Source organism: Cebus imitator, unplaced genomic scaffold (assembly GCF_001604975.1).
Source record: "Cebus imitator isolate Cc_AM_T3 unplaced genomic scaffold, Cebus_imitator-1.0 Scaffold239, whole genome shotgun sequence".
Taxonomy (NCBI): Eukaryota; Metazoa; Chordata; class Mammalia; order Primates; family Cebidae; genus Cebus; species Cebus imitator.
Window position 1 is genome coordinate 3,095,616 of NW_016107554.1, and position 27,377 is coordinate 3,122,992.

At 36.8% G+C, this 27,377-nt stretch overlaps 1 protein-coding gene across 12 annotated transcripts in view; it reads left to right on the plus strand.

Annotated features, from left to right (window-relative positions):
• RBMS3 (RNA binding motif single stranded interacting protein 3) overlaps positions 1–27,377 on the plus strand; it is a 764,636-nt gene that overhangs the window by 466,067 nt on the left and 271,192 nt on the right. For all 12 annotated transcript variants that reach the window (XM_037727769.1, XM_037727772.1, XM_017498262.2 and 9 more), the window contains exon 6: positions 18,731–18,810. In XM_037727769.1, coding sequence (XP_037583697.1) covers positions 18,731–18,810 — 80 coding nt within the window. The remainder of the gene's footprint in view (positions 1–18,730; positions 18,811–27,377) is intronic.

Consider the following 27,377-nt stretch of genomic DNA (forward strand, 5'->3'; position numbering starts at 1 on the left):
CTAAATGTACAAGTTTTCTAAATAAATAATTTGTTTTTCTTTCTTTTCATTAAGAAAAAAAAAAAAAGATGATGATAGGTAGAGAAATACTAGCCTGTTTATGAAATATCAGTATAAATAGCAGGTCTTTTTGTGTGTTTCCTACTAATACATTTAATATTATTCAAATGTTATTGATTTAGCTTCTGCTGCCTGATACTTCTTGTTCTCTGTCTTCTTCCATCTGCTGAAATATAATGAGACTACAGAAACAGAATAATCATATGAAAATATAAAAATTTTTAAAAATATGTTAAATAGCAGTACTTGCTTTGAAGGCAAATATATGACTTTTTTAAATGCCCATCAAGTCTATAAAATTTTTAAAAATTGTTTGGAATTGTTTGGGATATTGTCTGGACTACATCTGTCTTGAATCTATCACCACATTAACAATTTCTCCCTTGCCATTTTGGCAATCCTTTTGCAATTACTATTTTAAACACATGGAACCAGGAAATCAAAAGTGACCAAGGAAAATCTCTAATCTGTAAACTTAGTGATTAGCAATCTCCAAACTACAGCTGTGTTTGTACAGAAACAGGTTACAATTGTGTTTTCTGAGATTGAAGAGAATAAAGGCTGTATATTTCATTCTGTTTGGTAATTTTAATTCTTCTTCCAATTGCCAACAGATGTGGTCTGCTAGACAGCATACTCCTGGACCCCCGGCAGCTTCCTCATCTTTGTTCTTCTTTTGCGTGTCTCTTCTTTTAACTTTATTTGTTTCTTCTCCTTGCCTCTTTGTATGTCTTTCTCTTACCATCAGAAAGTCAGAATCACAGCTGGAAAGTGTTTAACATTCTACTTCCTTTGTCATATATTCAGAGCCCTGGGTTTCAAAACCCAAACCAACCAATAAACCAACCAAAGAAACAAATTGCATCAAAGAATTTATTATTCTGAAATCTCTGAAACTCCGCTCTTGTTGTATATATGACTTTATAAAAATCTGAAGAAGGGAATACAATATATACTTTATTGCTTTATTTTTATAAAATGAAAATGACTACATTCCAACTATTGTCCTCTGTGAAATGGGTAGAGAGTTCTGAAAAGTTATTTACCTGTATAAAACCAAATTGGGGGAACTTGGTTACCTCCAGATTAGAAATGGTGGCCATTCAGTATGCTCAGAGCCCATAAAATGTCTTTGAGCTGTGTTAAAACTTGCACTCTGAATGAAGAGACCCCCACTCCCCCCAACAACAGGCTTTGTGTGATCACCAAGGCTGTTTATTCACCTGGGTGCAGGTGGGCTGAGTCTGAAAGGACAGTCAGCAGAGGGCTGAGGAACAGGAGTTGGTTTTATGGGTTTGGAGTGAGCAGTGGAAAGTTACAGAAGTTACAGTTTAGGGAGGTTTTTTTGGAAGCTGGGTGGGATCCTAGGTTTGCAAGCTGGGAGTGGGTGTAGGGTGTGGAGTCATGAGGTGATCAAGGTCAGTTACAAAGTCCAATGGCCTTGTCAATTGTGGCTGGAATAAGAAACAATCAAAAGATGTCTCCAGTTAGTTAGGCACCGCAGGGGTTGATCATTGTTCCACTTTTCATGGTCTTCCAGTTACTTCAGGTTTTCTAATTCCAGAAGGCCCTCCAGAGGTGTATGTGCAGGTCACGGGGGTCACCATGCTGTCCAGGGCACAGTCAGATCTTACAACTTGTACCTTCTGTAAGCACAAAGCATGACAAGGACTATTGGAGCATCCAGAAAAGTGGGGGCATTGGAGACAGCTAGTCTGCTTCTGGCCAATAGAAAAGTAAGATGTGGAAATACAGCCCAATATCTTTTTGACTACAAGTTTGAGCCTCTTTTATTTAGTGTATTTTCTGCACTCTCAGCTTTCTATGAATGGGGCCAATACATTTATTCTCTGTATCTCTATGGTTATAAACATGGTTCTATGTGGGTCTGAAATAACTTAGCTTGCATTTTACTTCTGCACCTCTTGTGTTCTTGGGGCAGTTATGTAAACTCTCTGAGCCTCTTTTCCTGATATATATATATCAGAAATATTATATATTTATATCAGGAATCTTATATTTAAATCAGGAATATTATATATTATACATAATATATATAAATATATGTGTTTATATATATATATATCTATAATATATAATATTTATTCTTTCTTTCAGCTTATTCAGTAAATATACTTGATCACTGTTATCCAATAGTGGCTTGGTCAATATTCCAGTAATTCTTATAGATGAAGTAATTCAGAGATCTACACAAAAAGGAAATATCTGCTTTTATAGACCAACATTCTACTGGACTGGGAATGATACTGGATTTTTGCTCCTTAGTTCAACTAAATCTGGATTGTTGTCTCATGACCAGGAAAAATTAGGCACATGGATATATTGAAGGGCAGAATTTATTAAGCAAAAGGAAATCTCTCAGCAAAGACAGGGGTCCTGCATGCAGGTTTCCACCCCACAAATGGAAAACTAGAGCCCCCACATTAGCTGAAGAGGCCAGGTTCCTCTCCTGAATAAGGTGTAAAATCCTTGTGGCTCCACTGAATTCCCCTAGTATGCACATGGGCATGCCCAGGCAAGCCATAGGTAGTATCAGAAAAGGTAACATTCAATTGGTTAAAAGGCATTATTCAGAAAGAATCAATCAGAAAAATGGGAAAACAGGTACAGAAGTTCTCCCTCTGGGTCACAGGTTTCAACAGGCAGTCATGTCTTTCAGCAGTCATGCCTTTCAGCCTTCAGGCTGTTTTAGGCTTGAAGGTGAGGTTTCCCCGGGGATCCTTCCCTATCTGCCTAGGCATTTGTCTGCCACCTGCCTCTATCAGGGAGATGACAATAAGTACGTAATAAATAATAAAAGATCAGATAATGAAAGTATTACAAAAATACGCAAAACACAGGGGTGTAATAGTATGGGGCAATAGGAAGCAAGATGTAAGAGAATGATGTTCCATCTTCAGAGGGAACATTGAAAGTAAAATATGAGTAAGAAAGAAGCAGCCAAGAAAATCTCTTAGTGAGAGTAGGGAGGGAAGAGAACAATTCTGGCAAAGAGAAAGAAAAGGAAGTAGAAGTTCCAAATTTGGCATGTTTGGGAAAAAGAAAGAAAACAAAATTGTTAAACATTGAGTAAGGGAAAGAAGTGTAAGAGGTAATAATGTCAACCTTAAATAATGAGATTCAGAAAATGTGATTAAGTACAGAGTTATTTGATCTCAAAGCTTGAAGATGGCCACTCAGGGGCATAGATCAAGTTGTCCTGGATATATAGTACAATTAGCAGTAGTTACAAGTGGGTTTTGAAAGGAAAAAAGAAGAGGCAGTTTCTAAGATTTTACTAAGAATATACATTAAAGTAACATAAACTATTGATTGGCTATTCAAGATTCTTTGTAACACAGATTCCAAGAACATGAAGGTAATGGTAGCAGCAGCTAATCAGAAACAAAAATGCCTTTTAAAAATGACCCTGGGCATGGATGCTGTGAGGAGGGGCATGACCGAAGTCTTCTACTCAAGGGTCTTTGTGCCTGATAAATTTTGCCTGTCTCACATAGTTCATCCTGCTCTGAGCTACTGTTGTTTTCTCATTTCCCTCTATTTCAAGATATTTTGAAGAAAGCACAGTAGATGAACTAAAATCGTTTTGACTCCTTAGTCCTGCATCAATAGGAAGGCTCATCCCAGATGTTCCTGTCCCATGTGGGTGTGTGGGGAAGGGGCAGGGGAGAGAACACATCTCAGTAAGAAATTTTAAGTGTTTAAAGCTAAATTGGGATGGTATAACAGGGTAGCAAAATGAGACTTTAACCAAACCACAGTCAACTTATTTATATAGTTGCTGTTACTTGTTGAGTCATCTTGGTCTTTAGAATAGTATGACTTTAATTTTCTCAGAAGCAATAAAGCAATGAGAGATACATATTGCACATAAGGATTACAATCAAAAAGAGAACATGTATGACAGAATGAAAAAAGAGACCTGTTCCACTGATGAGTCCACTAAAAACGTCTTGAAGAAAATTAAACCCCTGTTCTTCTTTAGAGACTCATGGCCAGGAAATAATTCTGGATTTAGTCTAAAATACAGGAGAATTATAAAAACTCAGAAACAATGGTCAGTGCTGGAATCTAACAGCAGATGTGCTATCGTCTTCTGAAACATACTTTTTCTTTCTCCAGTTTCCATGTAAGCCAAGGATAATTCCAAGTCTGATCAGTGTATTTACAAAATAAGTTTTAGCATTATTCCTGGCATGATTATTTGTATAAAGTGTAACAAGAATAGTCAGTGGCCACATAGGCTCCTTTAAGTTGGCTTTGCTGGAACTTTTTCATAAGGAATCTCAAATTCGATTTTTAAAAGCCTCTCGAGGCCTGGAAAACAAGCCAAGGATTTGCCATCAGATTGTGCCTGTAATACCTATATGAATTGGGTAAAATGTTCTCTTTTTGAGGCCCCAAAACCTCTTGAGGTTCCTAGGCCTGTCAGAAAGTGACATTTTTACTTATCACAAGGTCAGGAACCTTGTAAGAGAACCATGTAAACATGTACAATGCCAGTCTTTTCAAGGGGCTTTTTATTGGTTTTATAAAGTCAATTTGAATTCCTCAAAGCAATCTGGTCATATGGAAAAATATGCCATTCTAATAAAAGCTTTGGTAAAATTACCAGTGTTCAATGTGTCCTGTTAACAAAAAACAAACTTATTCTTTTTGAACTTACACACATATCCATGTTGCCGTAAAATGAGAATACTCATTATTAGTTTCCATATTTTGAAGAAATCAGCTAAAGAGGAAGTTAAACATTTCAATTTTCCTTGAAAAAGTATACTTTACCCAATGCTGTAAGCTATAAATAACTGAAAAGAAAATAAGACAAAATATGAAAGAGTCAGCAATGTTGCAAACAAAAAAAATTGTAAAAATCATTTGAGTCCTCTATCAGTTCAGTAAATTGAAATAACTTTTGTTTTGATTGACATTGAGTTAGCAATCTTCATTGATATATCAGCATTTTAATTAGAGTTCTGGAAGATTTTATTTAGTCCAAAGATAAGATTTCTAAAGTTGTCAGAAATCTTTATTCAAAAATTTTGCTGAGGTCCTTTTCCATAAATTTCCTTGAAGAAGAAGTAAATTTTAGACCACAGCTAATTATAAATAACTTTTTGAGAAGAATTAAAGTAAAACAATAATTGTGTGTGGATGACAAAGAGCAGCCACGGTCAAAGATACAAATGACAAGCAATTTCGTTATTGTTGTGGCATACCATAATTTAATATAATGATCATAATTATGTCTGATAACATATCAAGACATCTGAATTTTAAGAATCTTACATAATTTTGGTATACATATTAATAATATATGTATACAAATATAACTCAAATCTGTTTTTCTAACTTTTAACTTCAAGGGCACATGTGTAGGTTTGTTATATAGGTAAACGTACGTCCTGGGGGTCTGTTGTATGGCTTACTTCATCCCCACATATTAAGCCTCATACCCATTAGTTATTTTACTATTGCTCTTCCTCCTCCCACCTTCCACAATCTGAAGGGTCCCAGTGTGTTGCTCTACCCTGTGTGTCCATGTAAACACCATTTCCTATTTGAAAATGCTTCCTACATGATTTTAACATACCAAATAAGCCTAATATGTCTCTCCTGGGCTTCCAGGGGTTCCTCTTTTATATCCAAGTTGGTACAGATTAAAAGATAATTTTAGAATTTGAAATTTAGTTTTTGGAAATATGTAAAGTATTAAAGGTTTAAAACATTTGATATTGAAGTTCAAAAATGTTTAAAACACATGATCAAAATAGGATCAGTGGTCAATGCATAATAATAGTCATTTATTTTGTCACAATGATAATTCAAAGGTTTCAGAAAGCAAAATCTTTTATTTGATAGAGAAGAGATTTAATACACAATCAAGGAACCTAATAAAGACAACAACTCTCCCTGCAACATAATTATTTGACAGTGTACTAAAAAAGGAAACAAATAGTTTACTATCTCTTATTAATACTACATAAAATTCTTGTTTTAAGGAGGAAACCAAATTTTACTTTTAGGATATTATCAATACTAAAGATAATTTTAAAAAACATAACCAAATCTATCCAATCTCAGTCAGCTTTACCCTCACAAGATTTCCATAAAACTTTTATAATCTTTTGTAATTTTCTATTAAAAATGATAAGTGTTCTGAGAAAACCTTGTTGTTTCCACATAGGGACGCAGACTGTGGACTTACATCAGTGTGCTTTTGATATTAATGCTCAATTTTTAGAAAAACTTATAATTTCTTTCTAATTTTAGATAACTTGAAGACACACAGAATTTGTTTCCCAAGATTAATCTTCCGCAAACCCTCTATGCCTCGCTTAAAATGTTTTGCCACTACCTAAGCAAAAATTCTATAGATAAATACATGGGAATTTTCCTGATTAGAAGACACAGCTATTTTCACTAAACCAACAACATTAAACGTCTTATTACCAAAGATTTACTCAAATCATGTGAACTAAAAGGCATGTATCTGAGCTGGTTTTGAGACAGGGTAGCTTCCTTGACAGCTCTGTGGGACTCTTGAAGGGGTGGCTGGGTCACTCAGCCCACAGCTCTCAATGCCCTCGTGGGAGGGCTAGCATGCAGGTGAGCTGGGGCAGGAGCCAGGGAGGGCCTTTGAGTGCCTGCAGGAACAAATGTGGCAGCTTGTAGGGGTTGCCTAGGACCTCTGGAGCCCCAGATGGTGTGTGTTAAGTGTGTGTTAAGGTGTGGTCCTATAGCTTTGCTATGTGCATGGATGGCTTACGTGTTTAACAGCTCAGTGGGGAGTTAGTGTGACAGCCTCTTGCACCCACACCGGGGTTCTTGTCCTGCGTCCAGGAGGAGTGAGGTCACGCGAACAATTTGGAGGGAGTGAATGCGGAGGATTTTTTTGAGTGGTGGAAGAAGTTCTTAGCTGGAAGGGCGATAGACTAGGAAGATGATTTTCCCCTGGAGTTTGGCAGTCTGTGGCCAAAGTCTTCTGTGAAATTCTGCTGTCAAGCCCTCTCTCTGAAGCCAAGCTGCTTCTCTCTAATGTCTGGCTGCTTCTCTTTTGTCTTTCTCTGATGCTCTGGTCTGCTGCTCTGCTAGGGGAGCTTGGGGTTTATATGCGTACAGGGTGGAGGGTGGGGCAGGCAAGGGTGATTTTGGAAAAGGCAACATTTGGGTGGAAAAACAGGAATGTGAAGTTCTAATTTAGGGCCATGGGTCCCCGCTTGGGGGTGGAATCCTGGCCAGGGAACCATCCTCTTCTACCCAGTGTTTCCCTGACTCCTATCTGTATCCAATTTCTATTTTTCTGATAAAATATTTGATTTAACCACTTACATTTTCTTTACGACAATTAATTGGAGCTTGTTCATCTATGTTGGTAGTAAAATGTCACATGCATATGCTACCTATAAACATATAGACATACAGGACACATAGAAGCAGATTTTTTATTAATAGATTTATAAGGTTCGCCATTTGCCAGTTTGCAAATAGATTCTTTTCCCTTTAGACTGTGAAGCCCCAAACAATTATGAGCTGGGATATCCTAAATTTATAATTCCAAAGACAAGACTCTTAGGTGAAAATTTACATCCCAAAGGCACAGAACTTAGATCTAAACACCATTATTTGCTGAGACAAAGAAGGGCATAGGTAAAGGCCCAGTCAAGATAAGATTATCAGTAAAAATATCTTTAAAAAGTAAGATTTGTTTTATAAACCTTAAGGCACTATTTTCCCTGTCATAAAAGTTTCTAGTAGCTTAGGTGTAGCAAGGGAGATGCCCCTGCAAATGGAGAATTCCTTTATATATCAAAATTCATTTTCCAAAGAGTTTCAGAATAGCCAGCTAGATGCCAGAAAGTCATATTTTGGAGACCAACCTAGTTAGATAGGTGATATTTTCAACTTAGCTTATTTATTGATTAGATTACTAACTTTGGAGTTGAGCCCTTTAATCAATAGCACAAAGAAAGCATTTGCAATTTTCAGGGCCTAATATTTAGATATGTAAAAAGCAGGTAAAACTGGAAGGCATTACATCTAGATAGTTAAAATTGAATAATCCCTCTTTTCCATTGAATTCTGTGTCCCCCAGAAGAGAGAAATGTCACAAGCCTGAGCTATCCAATGCTTTCACAGAGCACCTCACTGCAAAGACTGGTAGGTGACCCAATGCCCATCAGCCCACTGTGTGATCAGCCCCCTCTCCCACAGCAGGAGCTTCATGCCTTGAGAGAAAGTGTTTCCTCCACCTCCAAGTGTTTAAACCTGTCTTTCCATCTAAACATTCAAAGAAATGAGTAACCCCCTACATTTTTAATCATTCACTGCTACTGATTTCAGCTGCTTCAGAAACCATAGTTTTTGCCAGTGACTTGTCAGCTGTTGTACACACAAAATTCAAGTTGTATCTTGTACAAAGTCATTCCTGGTACCCCCACAGCTAAAGAGATCAGCTACTACTTTTAACGGCTCTTGTAAATCTTTATTATTAGGCTCAGTTATGGAAGTATGGTTGCCCATAATGTGCACTTTTTTTTTGGAATGACCATAAAGAGCCAGTGAGAGGAATTTTGGTCACCCAAGAAGAATGTTTAGATTTGTCAATTGAACTTGAGCTATGGAATCTGACCAGTTTTTAAAGATGATAGTTTTTTCACTTAAGCTGTAAGATTTCATATAAGCTGTAAGATTTCTTTTCAGAGAGAAATTATTTTCTCCCTGACCAACATTTCAAATGAGAGAAAAGATTGAAAAACTCTTTTTTTTGAGACAGAGTCTTGCTCTGTTACCCAGACTAGAGTGCAGTGGCACGATCTTGGCTGACTACAACCTCTGCCTCCCAGGTTCAAGGGATTCTCTTGCCTTAGCCTCCCGAGTAACTGGGATCATAGGTGCCCACCAACATGCCTGACGAATTTTCATATTTTTTGGAGAGACAGGGTTTCACCCTGTTGGCCAGGCTGGTCTGAACTCCTGACCTCAAGTGATCCTCCAGCCTCAGCTTCCCAAAGTGCTGAGAATACAGGCATGAACCACCGTGCCCAGCCATAAGATTTAAAAACTTATAAAAATTAATTAAAAATAACACAAACTCAAAAGGAAAAAGTGAAAGTCACAAATCTGCAATCAGCAGAAACTCTAGAGAATAACAAATGGAACTCCTACCTTACAATAGAGCTTCAATTCCAACAACCTTGAGGTAGGAATGTATGTAGTTTCAATAAGTTAATTGGTCTGAATCTTCAACCAAGAATGGAGCATTAAATCTGAGGGGCATTTACCCTGTTGACTGATCTCTGTTGGCTCCAGTGAGGTCAGATGAATGAAAGTTATGCTCATACTAGGGCTCCAGCTGTCAGCAAAGTCAGGGAGATCACTGAAGGTTTGCTTCAGGTCCCACCTGAGTCACCAAAATGTCAATCTTAAATAACAGAAGTACAGAGCTTATTTGAGCTCAGAGCTTAAAGATGGCCACCCAGGAGGCTAGATTCATGTTGCCCTGAATATACAGTCCAATTAACAATAGTTACAAGTGGGCCTTTAAAGGAAAAATAAAGAGAAGTTGTTTATCAAGACTTTCCATTAAAATAACATGAGCTATTGATTGGCTATTTATTGATCTTTGTGTCACAAATTCTAGGAATATGAAGATAGTGAGTGAGAAAACTGGTCAGGAACAAAAATACCTTTAAATGATTGCCCTCAGGCATGAGTACTCAAGGGAGAGAGCCATGATTGAAGACCTGTACTTATGTCTCTCTGGACCTGATAAATGTCGCATATCTCACATAGTTCAGACTGCTCTGAGCTATTTTTCTTTTCTCAGTAATATCTAGGAATAGCTAAGAGATTGATTAAAAATGATAATATATTCTAGAGTCATTAGTGGTATGACTTTTCTAGACCTATACTTAATTTTCATGTTATCTCAGATTATTTATTTAAGTTGAATTTTCTGCCATGTCTTTACCAGAATTTCTTCTAGAAACACTAGTGTGGCTAAAAAAATATATTTAGATAATTATGCATCTGTATGAGTACATAGATGAGTGTCTCTGTTGGGGGTAATCAGGTAATCCATGTGAAAGAAGTAGTTTCTAGTTGGATATAAGACAAAGTTTATTTCTTATATGCTTCTTGAAACACACAGTCTTTGGGATTTTTTTTTATTCCTCTACTGTTGACAGCTTTATGGTGTAGGCATCAAGACGCTGGCTGGAAGCAGAGTTTCACTCCAGATGATTACACTGAAGAATATTAAAGAGTATTTACAAACTATTTATAGAAGCAGTGTTAAGGAAACTGGCAAAAAGATTTTGATGTTCCCAGAGAGGAGCAATAGAGGGAAACCCTTACCACCCTGAGGGCTCAAGGAGCAAGCAGAAGAGTGTTTCCAGAGTTCAGTGGGAGCCAGAGCCTCAGAGGAGGGCCTGCTTGGGAGGACTGTAGACAGGGAGAGATGCAACCCCTGCTAGACAGAAGTGCCAAAGCAGGGAGAGAAAGAGGGAAAGCCACTCTGATTTCACTCTACTCTTGCCTTCTGAAGTCCTTCCAAGCTTCCATAGGCAGAACCCAGTGGAAAACCAGTAAACAACAGAGCTAAGATTATACAGTCCATAAAAGAATCACTTCCTTGGGGCATAGAGTAGGACAGAGAAGACATTTAGGAAAGGATGAACAGAAATACACCACTATCCCTGTATAAATTAAGTTAAATAATTTTTCTCTTAACTATTAAAAATAAAGAATGCATGTTCAGTGATAAACAGCATTTACTATTTTGCCTTAGGATTGGCAGTTGATACAGATTGGTAGCAATAATGGTAAAGTGGCTTTGTTTAAAGAACAAGACTGCTCTTTAACTTGATTCCATAGTTGCTGTGATATCTTTTTTTCTGATGCCAAATATATAGGTTTTTCTGACATCAGATATATTATTTTTGCACACCAGTTCTCCAGTTCTCTGACATCAGCTGGATGTCCTAAAATTTAACTCAGTTTTGACACGAACTACCTGATCAATAGACTCCACAGGTGTGGCTCAGTTTCACACCAGCTGCAAATGGAGTGCCTAGATGTATTAGTCCATTCTCATACTGCTGTGAAGAAATACCTGAGACTGGGTAATTTATAAAGAAAAAGAGGTTTAATGAACTCACATTTCCACGTGGCTGGGGAGGCCTCACAATCATAGTGGAAGGTGAAGAAGGAGCAAAGGCATGTCTTACATGGTGGCAGGCAAGAGAGTGAGTGCAGGGGAACTGCTCTTTATAAAACCATCAAATCTCATGAGACTTATTCACTACCATAAGAACAGCAAAGAAAAAAAATCTCACCCCATGATTCAATTACCTCCCACCAGGTCCCTCCCATGGCATATGAGAATTGTGGGAGATACAATTCAAGATGAGATTTGGGTGGGGACACAGCCAAACCATATCACCAGGCTACCCACATTTCTTCCCAGCCAACTACAAAATGTGGGAATAGCCACAACTCCTCAACTTCAGGTTTAGTAACTCACTGAAATAACTCTCAAAACACTTTATATTTATCAGTTTATTATAAAGGATACAACTCAAATGAAAGAAATGCATAGGGCAAGGTATCAAGGAAGGGATATGTAGCTTCTGTGGCTTCTCAGGGCTCGCTACCCTCCTGGCATACATCAGTGTCTTCACCAATCTGAAAATTTCCTGAACCTTGTTGTTTAGGGATTTTTGTAGCGGTTTCATTATGTGAAACCTCTAGGTTTGACTGATTAAATGACTGGCCCTTGGTATTTGAGCTCCATCTCCAGCCCTGCTCCAGCTCTCAGAAGTCAGAGAGGGTGGGGCTGAAAGTTCCAAGCCACTAACCAAGTCTTAGTCTTTCTGGTGACCAGTGTCCATCCTGAAGCTACCTGAGTGACCTCATTAGCATAAGCTGAGATGTGGTTAAATATAGTCTATTCTGAATAACGAAACATACCCCTATCATTCAGGAAATCCCAAGGGTTTTAGAAGTTGTGTGCCAGGAACCTAAGAAAAAGACTAAATATAGTTTTTATTATGTCATACTTGCCATGTAGAAAGCATGGGTTAAACTGTCCCATCTATGAAAAGGAATCATAAATTTCGATTTTCCTGTGAAATCTCCCAAGTGTTAAATGTTGACAACCATTTCAAAATTCCCAAAATCTCTTTGCCGTCCAAATAAAACATAACATGTAGACTGGGCCTGGCACATGGTTTCCAGTCTACATACCTGACACAGAACTTCAGAACAGGAGTTTTCAACCCTGGCTGTTCACTGAAATCACCTGGGTAGTTTTGAAAGCTTTGTGCCTGGGCCTCATGCCAAAACAATTAAGTCAGAATCTTCTGGGCTAGGCCCCAGAGACTGGTATTTTTTTAAGTAGTTTTCTGATAATTTTTATGTAGAGTGATTTTTAAAATGAGCTTCTTATTCTGGAATAAGTTTACCTTCGCATAAAAGTCATAATGATGATACAGATTTCCTATGTACTACACACCCAGTTTCCCCCATTAACACCTTAAATTACCATGGCACATTTGTCAAAATTAAGAAACTGACATTGGCATATTAGTATTAACTAAACTCCAGACTCGATTTGGATTGTGCCAACATTTTCAATAACATTCTCTTTTCTGTTCCATGATCCGATCCAGTTACCGTATTGCATTTAGTTGTCCTGTCTCACCAGCCTGCTCTGATCTGTGATACTTTCTTAGGCTTTGTTTGTTTGAGTAACACTGGCCAGGTATTCCGAAGGTCTCGAGATTTGAGTTTGTCAGATATTTTCTTCATGATAGGACCACTAGTTTATATAGGTTTCGGGGGAGAATACCACACAGGTGAAGCACCCTTGACATCTCATATCAGGTTATATTCCATTTTTGAAAACAACTTCTCTAAGAAATAGTGGCTGGGTGGAATGGCTTTAACAGGACCTATCCTCCTTTTGAACAGATTGAAGTACATCAGCCCGTACAGAAAATCAGGAAGGATGACATGAGGCCAGCAATGGAGCCTCATCTCTTCCAAATAAACCGTCTGAATTGAGAGTCATGAGACAAAGGTTCTACTCCAAGGTCATCCGCTAACTAGTTTTTAGGAAAGCCAGTCATAGTCTTCTAGTGTTTCTTCATTTATACAATGTAGAAGCTGATATCTGAGGGCATTTGCAGTCCTGAAATTATGTGATTCTAAAACTCTGGAATGTGTTTTCATCAGCCAAATATTGCCATCCACAGTTCCATTTCCTAAGAGGAATGTGTTGTAATGCTGAGCAACATACCCCCAAATGTCTGGTTTCTACAAAAGGGCATATGAGGAAGGCCTCGCGACTTCACTGTTTGGTACTTAAAACACTTGTGTCCTAATAATGTCAGGTACCTGAGAGGAAGAAAACAAATTGTAAAAACTGAGAAGAAAATTCAACTCATTCGTTCATCTTTCTTCCTGGGACTCACTGTTTTATTCCTTCTGTTACAATGGATTAAAAAATAAATGACACAATTTGTTTTTGAAATGTCAGAAGGAGTGCACAGTTTAGTACTTTAAAAAATATTTTAATGTTGACCCTTCGCATAAGCAAATCTTACTAGAGATGAGGATGACTGGCTTACAACGTTAGATACTCTAAGTTGCCAATAATTTCTACGGAACCTGTGATTGCAAAACCACAAACATATTACAATACTGGAAACTTCTAATTAACCACAATAAATAACAGGATGGATTTGTTTTAAATACATGATTAATAATGCTTATTGCTTTAAGACCATAAACTGTGTGCTTCTCTATGGAGGTGAGAGAGGTAAGCTGCAAATGGTTTTGCAAAGTATGTTTCTACCTCTGCGTGTTAAGTCTGATCCAGAGCATTCTACTGATATGGGATCAGCCTCTCGTCTGATCTAATTTGCCTGCAGGAATTGTATTGGCTGTTAAACTGGCTCCCCTTAGTAGCTGTTTTAAAAAAAAGGAAGCAGCAGCAGCACAATTCTGTGGTGTGTTTCAGATGACTGAAGCCAGGTTCCTAGGTACTGAGACAAGAAGAATGTCAAACAGGACCTTTAATGTGTATTTATATTTAAACATCAGACCTAACAGAAAACCCTGAAGCTTTATGCAGTGATTGGAGCCTTGTAAGAGCCTAATTAATGTATTGTCGTGTGAATGGTTGGCCTAGCATTCAGCTGTTCTGAAGGATGCAAGGGGTCTCAGGTACCGCCTAGGAAGAATAGGTGCAGTTGTAGTGATTCAGTGGCCCATCTGAAAAGGACATATAAAGGCAGCTGTGTCTGGCGTGCTGTCTTTTCAGACTCACTTGATAATGCTAGTGTCAGTTTTAACTGAAGCGTGTGCCAGATTCCAGATAGCTTGAACTGGCATTTCAGAGGGGTTAATTGTGTAACTTGAGAAGAAAATGGGCACATTCTTCCTAAGATGGCAATTCAAATGTAGTCTCTTTCCCCCCAGAGCTTTCTGGATCTCAGTTTTGTTCTGCTTTCACATAAAATGCATGAGGAACCCTGAGCCTTTTCCCCTTGGCGGCTCCTATATTGCCATCTTTGCTGGGACTGCTTTGCCTTGTTAAAATGTGCCCCATGTATTAAAATGGAATTGTCACTGCTGGGTGGTACAGCATAACACGGTTTGACACTAAGTGCCGGCAGCGTCAGAAAACAGGCTTTTATAGCATTTATTCTTTCAGAGACTGGAGTCTCTAAAGGCTCACAGCAGACATTCACTTAGTTAAATCTGAATGAACCCAAAGTGAACAATCTACACTGCTGTCTTTGTGTTCATAGAAACAGCCCCCATCCAGCTTGATATGGCTGTAAAACAGTGTTAAGAAAAGATGATCATACTTAGAATCCAGAAGGGAGGACTTGAGGCTTTCAAACAAGAACAAAAATATTTTAAGTGGGTGGAGTGGGTTAGCCACTTGATTTTCTTTTTTAGCTTCCTCTCTATTCCATAAAATGCTTTATGTAGAATAAACATGCGCACACACACACACACACACCCCTAGTATTAGTCTTCATTTAGAATTCCATGTCATTTTAAGACAAAGAGAAATGATTTGATTTGTAGGACTCTTGCAAGCAAGCCTTAGATTCTTAACTGCCTTTTACCCAGAGAGAGATTGAACAGGGAGGGGGTTCTGAGGCAGAAACTTTGCATTCTGTAGCTCTCCTGGAATTAAAATTCCATAAAGTAACATCTGTAGTAATTAAGGGCTTACATTTCCTCTCCCATTCATGTCTCTGCTAGGAGGGAAGGTTATTTTCCCTAAGAGACAGTAGTAGATCCTGTGGGAAGAGAGAAAGAACAGAGTTAGAATTCTTTTGTTCCTGGAAGTGGAAGTTTTCTACTTAAAAAAAAAAAAAAAGATAAAAAAAATTGAAAGACTTAGGGTATAATGCTCCACTGGAAAGAAAACTTGAAAGGGTTAGGAAAATTGTGCTTAGCTGTTTCTAAATATTTAGAATGAGGAAAGATTCTTCTTGCCTTATCCAGATATCTTCTGTTATAGGGGAACTTGTCAGTGAGTAGTAAACAAAATGCTATTTTTGTTTTTATTTTTATCTATTAAAGTTGCATAAAGAGTTTTCTTTTTATTTGGACATCAAATTGATTCATTCTAAATATTTCTTTTTCAAAATAATACTTACGTGAATCCACTGGGTCACCTGATGATATACATACTGACCTACTAATGTCAAGTTAGTTTCCTGTACTTTCTTATCATACAGGGATCAGCTACATAAATTAGGGTGAAAGATGAAGTGTAGATCCCTTTGTTAAAAGAATTACTAAGAAGTCCCAGGTGGCAACAGCAGAACTCTAAACTAAGTGCAGGTTTGTTCTAAGTATGGAGCTCTGTGTGAAGACGCAGGCCTCATTCCTGTAAATTCAGCACTGTTTGGCAGTAGAGATTTGTCATATGCATCAATACAGAAAGATGTACACTCATCCCATGCTTCATAGGAATGTACATCTGAAAACAAACAAAACTTTGTCAGAACATAATTATATCTCCAAAATGGAACTCATTCCCGATATCATCTTCAAACTTGTTAAACAAGTGATACCAATGCCCTGACTTCAACTCCCAGTTAATATTTAAGAATTTCCTGTCAAATCCTTCTGCTGAGCCACATACTGTGTGCTCTCTCTACCACACTGTAATAAAAAGCCATGCCCTCCAAGCTGCCTAGCTCAGCCCCCTGCCCTAATTACTTCTCCAAAAGCCTTTCCTAGATTCTGTGCCTCTTCTCAGTATTTCCCTGACTGCTGGGATCCTGCCCACATTTGAATTCTTATAGCTGTAATAAATATGTATAGCTTATTTAACATTTGTTAACATTTTTTTTTGTGTCTTGTTTCCTGTGCCATGTAATATGGTCCTATAAATACGGCCATGTAATATAGTCTTGAAATACACATAAACTTTAGACGTGGGAAAGTTTTACAACTTGCACTGATGGGTGCCATTCCAAGAAAGCTTGCATTAATAACATAGCAAAAAATCAAAAATTACACTTTGCCTTTTGGACAAATTTTACACATTTCATACACATTGTTTCATTTGTATGTGTGCTGTTTATTAAATTTGTTTTTGCCTCTAGTATACTCTTAGGAGGATTTAAATTTCTTTTCATCAGAATTAATCCTTAATTATCATCTTCCCCATCCAATTTTATAAAACAATAAAGGCTGGATATTATTCATTATTTGGAAAATGCTACAAATATTACTGTACTTAAGATACGGTAACATTGTCAAAATTTAAATTATGTTGGTGTGGCTCAAAATGTTCATTCTTTAGATTGTATGTGAGATGCCAAAATTTGGCACAATAACATTAGTTTAGGAATATTGATAGGATAGTATGACAAAATAGGATTTTGTTCAGAATTCAAGATTGGGAAAGTAGGACCTAAGGTTTGTGTATCTATAACTTCCTTCAATATGTAGGACCCTACCTAACTCTCTAAAATCATCCAGTTGATTTTCAATAAAAATCTCATAATGCTGATGACTACATTACTATACCAATCAGTCCTGTAGGCTGCAAGCTGTTCAAATAAAACACATCTTGTCAACTTATTTTGTGGAATTCATCAGCAGTATAGCTTAATAGCTATAGCACAGGCTTTACTATTGCACAGGTGTCAGTTGAAATCCTGACTTTACCCCTTATCGGAAAGGTAATTTGTCTGTCTAAGCCTTAGTGCCTTATTGATATGAAAGACAATCACAAAACCTACCCATCAGGTTGGCTAATTCCTCATTTAACAGACATTTGTTGAACACTTTCAGTTGCCAAACATTGCTGAGTGAATTAAGATAATGACAAATGGGATCTAAGTAAACTAAAGAGCTTCTGCACAGCAAAAGAAACTATCATGAGAGTGAACAGGCACCCTACAGAATGAGAGAAAATTTTTGCAACCTATCCACCTGACAAAGGGCTAATATCCAGAATCTACAAAGAACTTAAAACACATTTACAAGAAAAAACAAACAACTCCATCAAAAAATGGGCAAAATATATGAACAGACACTTCTCAAAAGAAGACACTTATGTGGCCAACAAACATATGAAAAAAAGCTCATCATCACTGGTCATTAGAGAATGCAAATCAAAACCACAATGAGATACCATCTCATGCCAGTTAGAAAGGCAATCATTAAAAAATCAGGAAATAATAGATGCTGGTGAGGATGTGGAGAAATAGGAAAGCTTTTACACATTGGTGGGAGGGTACGTTAGTTCAACCATTGTGGAAGACAATGTGGCGATTCCTCAAGGATCCAGAACCAGAAATACGATTTGACTCAGCAATCTCATTACTGGGTATATACCCAAAGGATTATAAATCATCCTATAAAGACATATGCTTATGTATGTTTATTGCAGCATTATTCACAAAAGGAAAGACATGGAACCAACCCAAATGCCCATTAATGATAAACTGGATAAAGAAAATGTGGCACATATATGCCATGGAATACTATGCAGCCATAAAAAAGAACGAGTTCATGTTCTTTGCCAAGGACATGGAAGCTGGAAACCATCATTCTCAGCAAAATAACACAGGAACAGAAAACCGAACACTGCAAGTTCTCACTCATAAGTAGGAGTTGAACAATGAGAACACATGGATACAGAGGGGAACACCACACAACAGGGCCTGCTGAGGAATGGGGGACTAAGTGGGGGATAGCAGTAGGAGAAATACCTAATTTAGATGACGGGTTGATGGGTGCAGCAAACCACCGTGGCACGTTTATACCTATGTAACAAACCTGCACAATTCTGCACATTTATCCCAGAACTTAAAGTATAATAATAATAATTTTAAAAAGATAATGCCTCAGGGTTACTGCTGAATGAGGGCTCAGAACAGACCCCTCCATGTAGGCAGCTTTCAATAGAGTGAATAATACTTTCTCAGCAATGATGAATTAGTGATGTTCTCTTATCAATCTTCTCCTTGTGACCATGATAAAAGTCGACAATAGAGATACATTTCTCAAATTATGTATTTTCATGGCTTTCTAGTTTTCCTTTACTTCTTAAGTGTCTTTTTCTTGACAATCATATGTTATCTCTGGTTTACTTTTTTCCCAGAATGGAGTCTACTGAAAAATGTGAAGTGGTAATTCAACATTTTAATGGCAAATATCTGAAAACACCACCAGGCATCCCAGGTAAGAAATGTTGCTAATAAGTCACTAAATGATGTGGAGGCTTAAATTGCTCTTATTAGAATAAGTACGTGATAAAGCCCTTGTTGATCATTGCAAGATCGGGGGTTTTTATATATTAATGTATATTTTTAAATAATACTATGTAGTGACTCATCTGTCTCTACAGCTTTTTGGTAATTCTTACTTGGCTTTTCTTTGAATTTCTGCTACTAATTTTCTAAAGTGGATTAGAAGAAAATAGTTAAAGAGTGATATACTGGAAGTGATGGAAGTTTATGACTCCGCATTAATATTAAAATTCCAATTTCTAAGTTATAAAGTATCTAAACAATGATATTTACAATAAATCCCACAAATTTATGCCAGTCCTGAAACATTTCTTACCAATCCATGACAAGAAAAATACAGAAATTGAGAGAAAGCAATTAGAAACTTGTATAGCAATTTGACAATGTCATGAAATCTGAGTGCATAATTTTCTTTTACAAAAATATCAGTTACTGACAAATTGGAAATTTTAGAAAATTGTCTATTTATCAGAGCTAGTGTGAGAAGCCCCATCTGGCCTATCCCAGGGCATTTCATACTTCCCCAGGCAAAATTCCTAAGGTTTTATACACATCATAAAGTGTTCTAACTTTATACTATTAAGAATTACATTAAACATGAAATAATTGGATTTATTATGTGTATCAGAGGTTCAAATGCCAGAACTTGAGGAAGCAGTATATGTGGAAGGTTTTAATATTAAGTAAGTAAAGTTTTAATTATAATTCCTAACCTCCGTCTCCTGGGTTCAGGCAATTCTCCTGCCTCAGCCTCCTGAGTAGGTGAGCCGAGATTGTGCCATTGCACTCCAGCCTGGGTAACAAGAGTGAAACTCCCTCTCAAAAAAAAAAAAAAAAATATATATATATATATATATATATCCTATATAAACAATTAAGCTTGAATGAGGTATTAAACTAAGAAAAATTACATAAATGTAGAATCATCTGAATAATGAATGTTGGTTTATTTGTTGGTCTTTTATATATAGTCATTCTTAGGGGAGACTAAGGTCACTTCTTTCGTCTTACAATATGTGCCTTTCGTCTTTTGAAGCTGGATTTCGGTACTGTTTGCTGTATTTTAAATCTCTTTAAAACTCATCAGAGTTCAGAGGTTAAGCATTTGCGTTTCTTAAAATATATTGAGTTTCTCTATAAGAGGAAGTGTGTACAAAATGAGAAATATTTTTGTGGAGGGTTTTGTAACGACTTGCTTTGCGGAAGGAGGATGTCAAGAATGCAGAAAGACCCTTCAGACAGACACTCGCATAATCTGAAAATCCAAAGTAGCTGATTGCTGGCTAATCAGTGAGTCAACATACAGTGAAGACTGTGCCTTGATTTGGTTAGCGTCCATGTGGAACGTTCCCTTGGGAGCTGACTGCATTATGATCCAATTGGAGACATATGGTGTTGTTAAGAAAAGAGTTAGCAGTTTTCATCTCAGCGTGTTAGCTGCCCTTGCATTTTAGCAGAAATACTTTTTTTTTTGTATAAACAGACATTTTAAGACACTTTACTCAGACCCGTCATTGAGTAAAGGAGTTGCATTGTTTGTAGGCTTTCCTCTTTTGTCCTGTTTCATCCAACAGATACCTATCGTTATAAAAGTTGTTCAAACGAGGTATAAATTATGTAATTGTATAAAAATATAAATGAGCACACTGCATAGAAATTATGGATGATTCAAGTTTTAGCCCAAGTCTCAATTTTTTTATTTGTTCATTTTTGAAAAAAAGATGTATTGAAATCCGTCTTTCTCTTATTGATTTGAAAGTATTTTATTTGGTTTTCCCCATAGAACATATCGCTGACTAATACAATTTAATGCCAAAGACAAAGAAAGTCACTACAAATCCCCAAATGTCTGGGCATCCTTCCAGAATATGCGGGTTTTGATATTAACCTATCTAATATCATAGCTACACCCAATGGAAACATCGTGAATAACAGGAACTTGGTTAGGAGTTTTCTCACTCACTTTTATCTCCTGGGAACAAGACAGACAAAATAATTATGATCAGTTATAAAACTCTTAGAAGAGGTAACTATATGCTTCTGAGATTTCGACTCATCATAATAGAACTAAATATACAATATCGATCATCATCAGTGCTTGAATCTGCTTATTTATAAATTACTTTGAAAGTTAGAGTTGAATAACGGCTTCAAATGCTAAGTAAAGACATTTCATCTTTGATACTTAAATTAGGTGTGGAAGAAAAGAGGCTATAATACAAGATATGGGTATTTTTAAAGGTGAAGTGGTAATTTGCCCTTGTTGAGTATAATTACTCAGTCATGGTAGGTATAATACAATTTGGGTATATGCTGTCTGCCTTTATTTGTCCTCATTACTTGTTACCTGGAAATAGCTGAAATCTTACTTTCAGAAATGTATGTCTTAACCAATATTTAAGTCCATTTTAAGACAGAGAGTAAGATAATACTATAAGCTATGGCCTCAGATATCCTTACCTTTTTTTAAGTGGTCAATTTTCTAATCTTTTTTATTACCTTAGAAAATATGTGTTTGCTTTTGAATATACTCGTGCAATTAGTGTGACCCACTGAAAACGAAAATACAATTTTTAAAATCTGAAAAATCACGGTGTTCTGCCTTAACAAGATTTGACGTATTTGAATTCCAAATTTTGTGGTTTTATCGAACTGCACATTGACGGTTTAAATACATTGCTTTAAGGTCATGTAGATGAGAGACTCACAGTGATCCAATAATGATGACCTAAGATCCTCAGGCCTTCAGAAAGCTGTTGAAAGATTGAATACTATGTCAATCATCTTCTCATACTAGAGCCCTATTGTATTAGTCTGTTTTTATGCTGCTGATAAAGACATATCCAACACTAGAAAATTTAGAAAAGAAGAGGTTTATTGGACTTACAGTTCCACGTGGCTGGGGAGGCCTCACAATCATGGTGGAAAGTGAAAGTCATGTCTCACATGATGGCAGACAAGAGAGGAGAGCTTGTGCAGGCAAACTCCCCAATTTAAAACCATCAGATTTCATGAGACATATTCACAATCATGAGTACAGCATGGAAAAGACCTGCCCCCATGATTCGATTACCTCCCACCAGGTCCCTCCCATAACACTTGGGAATTAAAGATAAGATTTGGGTGGGGACACAGCCTAACTGTTTCTCCTATATTTAATATTACTCTAAGCAAGTGCAGAGCAATTGGTGCCATATTGGTGCCATATTCATACTGCCTAGCTCTCTGTTTAAGGACAGTGTGGGGAAAATGTGCATGTGTTGTTGGGCAAATACAGTGGCATTTGATTTCTGTCACTGTTGACAATGACAATGACTCCTCTTGGTGTTTTTTTTTTTTTTTTGAGATGGAGTTTTGCTCTTTTTTCCCAGGCTGGAGTGCAATGGTATGATCTTGGCTCACCACAACCTCTGCCTTCCAGGTTCAAACAATTCTCCTGCCTCAGCCTCCCGAGTAGCTTAGCTGGGATTATAGGCATACACCACCATGCCCAGCTAATTTTGTATTTTTAGTAGAGACGGGGTTTCTCCATGTTGGTCAGGCTGGTCTCAAATCCCCACCTCAGGTGATCCACCCGCCTCAGCCTCCTAAATTGCTGGGATTACAGGCATGAGCCTGGCCAAAAAAATGGTAATTATTCTTAAAAGAGATGCAAAGCTAATTATTTTCCTGAGATGATCATGTAGTTTCCAAGTTTCCTACTATGTCATTTTTATAAAAGAACAAGGAAAAAAATCGATTTCAACCTAAAATGTTGCCATTGCTCTGGATTTCAAGTTCTAAAAAGGACATAGTTAAGGAAATTTGCAAGGACATGTAACACTGACCACATTTACGTTGCTGCCCCATTTTGATTTGAGCCACTGTTGGAATAATTTGCTAATTAAATATGATTCATGTTGGTATTGGGTTCTAATTCCTGACAGATATGTGAGTTGGAAGAGAGCTTTATAGCTATCTTTTAGGAACATGCTTTATTTCTCTGAGCTCCTCCTATTTATTTATAAGAGGTCTTTTTTAAATGCATACATCATGGACCATTAATACCTTTTAGCACATCCCAGAACTACCTCTGTTCATTTTAGATTGTAATGTTACCCCCGGATTTTGGTTACCTGGATCAATGAAGCTAAATATACATGCCAAAAATAAAGTTGTTGAGTACTAGTATACAGGAAGTTTAGAAAGATCAGTCACCTGTGTTGTTGCTAGCAGATGGGAAGGAAAGACCAAAAGCATGTGTTAAATAGAGTCAATCATTTGAGTGTTGTAGCCATCAGCAGAAAGAGATCATTCAGTGTTTTCTCCCTTCCCTAGAGGGAAAAGAAAATACAGCATTCCATAAATGTTGCATGTCCTACATATCGATCTTGATGTTTTCTGGGCAAAATGAAGGATCATTAGTTGCTTGCCCACCTAACCCCAGACATTTCTTTGTCCCGTAATGAATTGCACAGCAACGTTGTATAGCCCCAAAGTGTTCCACTTTCAAACCTCTGGCAAAAGCAAAGGGTTAGTTCCCAGACACTTCAGGGATCTGTGGGGCATGGACTTGAAAGGCTCAGTTTCAAAGAGCCCCCAGAGCAGAGTGATACACCATGCGGAAAAGGCTTTCACATGTAGGGACATGTATTGATGAACAGAGCATGCAGGCTGGTTTGTAAAAAAATAAACCATGTTTTGCTTTCAAACTAGACTTTTTTTTTTTTTTCCTGTAAGCACGTGTTCCTATCAGTGGAGCAGTCTTTTCAGAATAAAATGGAATAACTCACTTCTGATATGCTTTCCTTACTTTTTATATAATTGTTTCTAATCTCAACTGAACTCTAAGAAGTAGGAAAAATTTGAGAGGAAGCTTAGCACATTATGGGATCTTTTAAAATTTACAACTCTTGTGACTGACAGAACTTTGCACAAATAGTTATGCACCAGAGGAATAATATTTTTCTAATAAATAAAACATGGGGCTTTTTGATGCTCTGACATATTAATTTTAATGTGTGTGTTGATGTAAATAAAAATGTGTATGACTATGTATGTATGTGAATACTTTATGGGAGCAAGCAAGAAAAAATATTTACAAAATGATTTTTTTAAATGATGAACAGAAATATTTGTATAAATTTAACACTCCTGCCAGAGTAAAATATCAACGACATATTTAAATGCAATTTATCTTAAATTTATCTTACATGATTCAAAAATCAGAATATTTAATCAATAGATTTACAAATTTTTATCAGTGGGAAATGTGGCAGAGCCTTACAATCTGTGTTTGCTCAATAGTAACTGTCTATTAAGTCCACAAATACCACTATAGCTGAGAGAGGTAACACATAAAAAATGCTATGGGGTATAGTAGGCCAAAAATATGTCATTGCTTCTCTCCAAATGTTTCATCTTTGTGAAATGAAAGCATCACTTGTATGACACACTTTGTGAACAGTGTAATCCCCAATTGGGTATCATTTTAGATTTTTCACCAGTAAGAATTTTTGCAATACTCAGGCTTCTGTGAAGCCTGTCATTCTTAATGTTGGTGATGTCTTCCAATTATTTCTATATTTCGGACATACTTTGTTGCTTCATGATGAAACAGATACCTTTAAAATATTTTTAGTGAACTTCACAGAGCAGCTGGACAACATCATGGTCAATGGAGTCTTAGAATCTATGTGAATTCTATGAAATTGGATTTGGTCCACCATTTTTCGGCCTTCCTGTGAAGCCACATCTGATATTGTGAAGATAAAAAAGCTATGTGCTGGCAACTGGTTAGATACATAAGAAAGAAATAAGGGGTGATTAAATTTCTAAATCCTTCTATGAGAAGCTAAATAGAGAAGGAAAAAAAGTTTCATCTTCAAAAGAATAGAAATAATTGAAGTGAGTTTTGTGGCAGTGCTGCGTGTACTCTACCCACCTGCGATTTCATCTGCATGTGAAATGCAACCTAAAAGCTTCTTACCTCACATATCCGCCCGGTTTCCTCACTTTTCCACCTCAGGACAAAATGTGTAAAAGCTTGCTCAATGAGACAAATGTCTTCTAAAAACTTTGGGGGAATTATCACCCCCTGGGACAACCTTCAATCAACATAGTATAGGAGCCAGGATGAGTCTCCCAACCTTCGGAAAGATCATTTCACTTTCTACAAGGTTCTTTGAGAGGTTATCCACAGTGGTAACCTCAATTAAGTACCTTTATCAGCATTTTCCCCCTTCCCTGTCTTTCCCTTTTCTATCATATCTTCTTCCTGACATAAGCTCCCAGTTAAACTACCTTGTCCCATGCTCTGATTTTAGGGAAAGTCAAATTCAAGTTGGGCATTCTAGACATTGCGTTAGGGAACTACTTTTTGATTGCATACTTCTGGCTATAAAGGAAGGTATTCACTTCACTAACTAAAGTAGTAAAGTAGATTTCATGGCCCAAATATACTGTTTTTATGACTTTGTTTTTTTAAAAAAAGAGAACAGAGATTATAACTCACATAGTATGGCTGATGAAGGTGAACATCAGAGGTAGTAGTCAGGTAGCAAGCCAGGGTTGAAATTTAGCAAGAGAAGTAAGGACAAAGACAAGAAGGACAAGAAAAAGAAAAGAATGGTGGCATGCCTGGCCTCAGAACAACTGAGTACATAAAGAGATAGCTGGCTGATGAAAACAGAAAAGATTTAGAGCAGCCGTAAAGCCTGCAAAGTGAAGGTGAAGTGCAGGCACAGAAAATTAGCATCAAAGAGAAGGTATTTTTTGAGGTTTGGGTCTTGAATAAAGGTAGAGGTGGACTTCAAATATGAGATCCAATGTGTGAATTCCTACAGCTGGCTGAAGTGAAGTGAAGATCTTTAGTTGCAGCTGGAGTCTTACATTGAGAAGGTTGGAAGGTCTTTCACTATTACTTTAAATTTTATTACTTAATGTCATAGTTGCCTTGAGTGCCTCCTGAAGTCCTTGTGTTGGTAGCAGCAGGTTAAGTAAATAGTGATAAAGATTTTTTAAAAAATTTGTCTGATTTTGAATTTTCCAAACTAGGGTCTTTTTCATTTGTGTAGCTCAAGGGCTCTATGATTAGCTCTATGTAAATTCTCAATAAATACTCTTTGGAGTTGTATAGTTCCAAGAATAAAATGACCATCATATGTATATTTGCTTTTAATAAACTTTCTGAAGGTATGGGGAGGATGCAGCTCTGGCTAAACAGATATGCAACCAACTTGGGGGAAAACATTGAGGAAAATAATTAAATACTTTTTAAGCTTTTTAATTAAAAAATCTCCATTTCTAAATAGAGAGAAAGAATGTACGTGTGAGAGAGGAGAGAAATGTTTGTAAGAATAAAAAACTTATTTGAGAAAAGTTACAGTTTGGAAAGCCTGATTTTTCTAAGACTGCTTTCCAAGGTGTATACTGAAGACCTAATTGTAGTTCCTTTAAAGAACTCGTTCTTGAACAGTTCAATAATTAATTCTGTTTTCTGACATGGCAAATGGTGTTGCCTAATTATATTGAAACGTCTCTAAACTTTTTGCCACTGGAACTAGTTAAGCACTATGATTATGCAGCACTTCTGCTCTCCCTGCCACTTCTTCACATAAAAAAGATAAATGTCTTGAAAAAAAACAAAAAAAGATTTCCAGCTATATGGTATTCCTTTTCACATGATATTGTTGCTCCTTTCTGCCCAAAGTACCACATTAGCTTATTATTTCTCTTATAATGTTATCATGTGATATAATCTATAGATTTAATCAATAAAATATGGTCAGTGCTTTCTTCATCATATTTTTTCTATTATTGCAGTAGCAGTATAATGTGTCTAGAATTACCACCTGATTCCAGATCTGATGGATTCAAGTAGTTGCAATTTCATGGGATAGAGAAAAAGAATGAGGAGGTTTCCTATCCATCTCCGAAATCGTGAACCACCTTCAAAACACATTTCTAAAATACTGACTCCATTCAGCTCTACACAAATTTCTGAACTGAAAATTTCACAGTAAAAACTTACAAAATGAATATTAAAACACTAATTTTTTTTCTAAGGCCATGTTGGGCTTTGCCTTCTGACAGCATCGCTAATGAGTAGTTAAACCATTTTGTGTCTGTGCCGATGAGTTGAATTAGCAAGCTGAGAGTTGAGTGGCTTAAGAGCAATTAACACACAAGCCAGGGAAACCAAACTGAATAATTAAGTTCTTAGTGCATTTCAGAATCTAGAATCTCATTTAATAGGATTGATTTAAGAACACATTCCAACCAATTTTTGTATGAATGGATAGTATTCTGAATTAAATACTTGCCACTCTCTCCCTGTAACCATCAAAAAGCCTGCTATACACACACCTCATTATTTATGATATAATAGAATATGATATAATAGAATGAAAAGTCTGAAAAACTTAAGAAAATATTTTAAGAGAAATGTGAATGAGAACACTTAGTAGGCAAGTTCTGAACCAGCCATTATGTGTTTATCTTATTAGCTCCTTCCTCAGA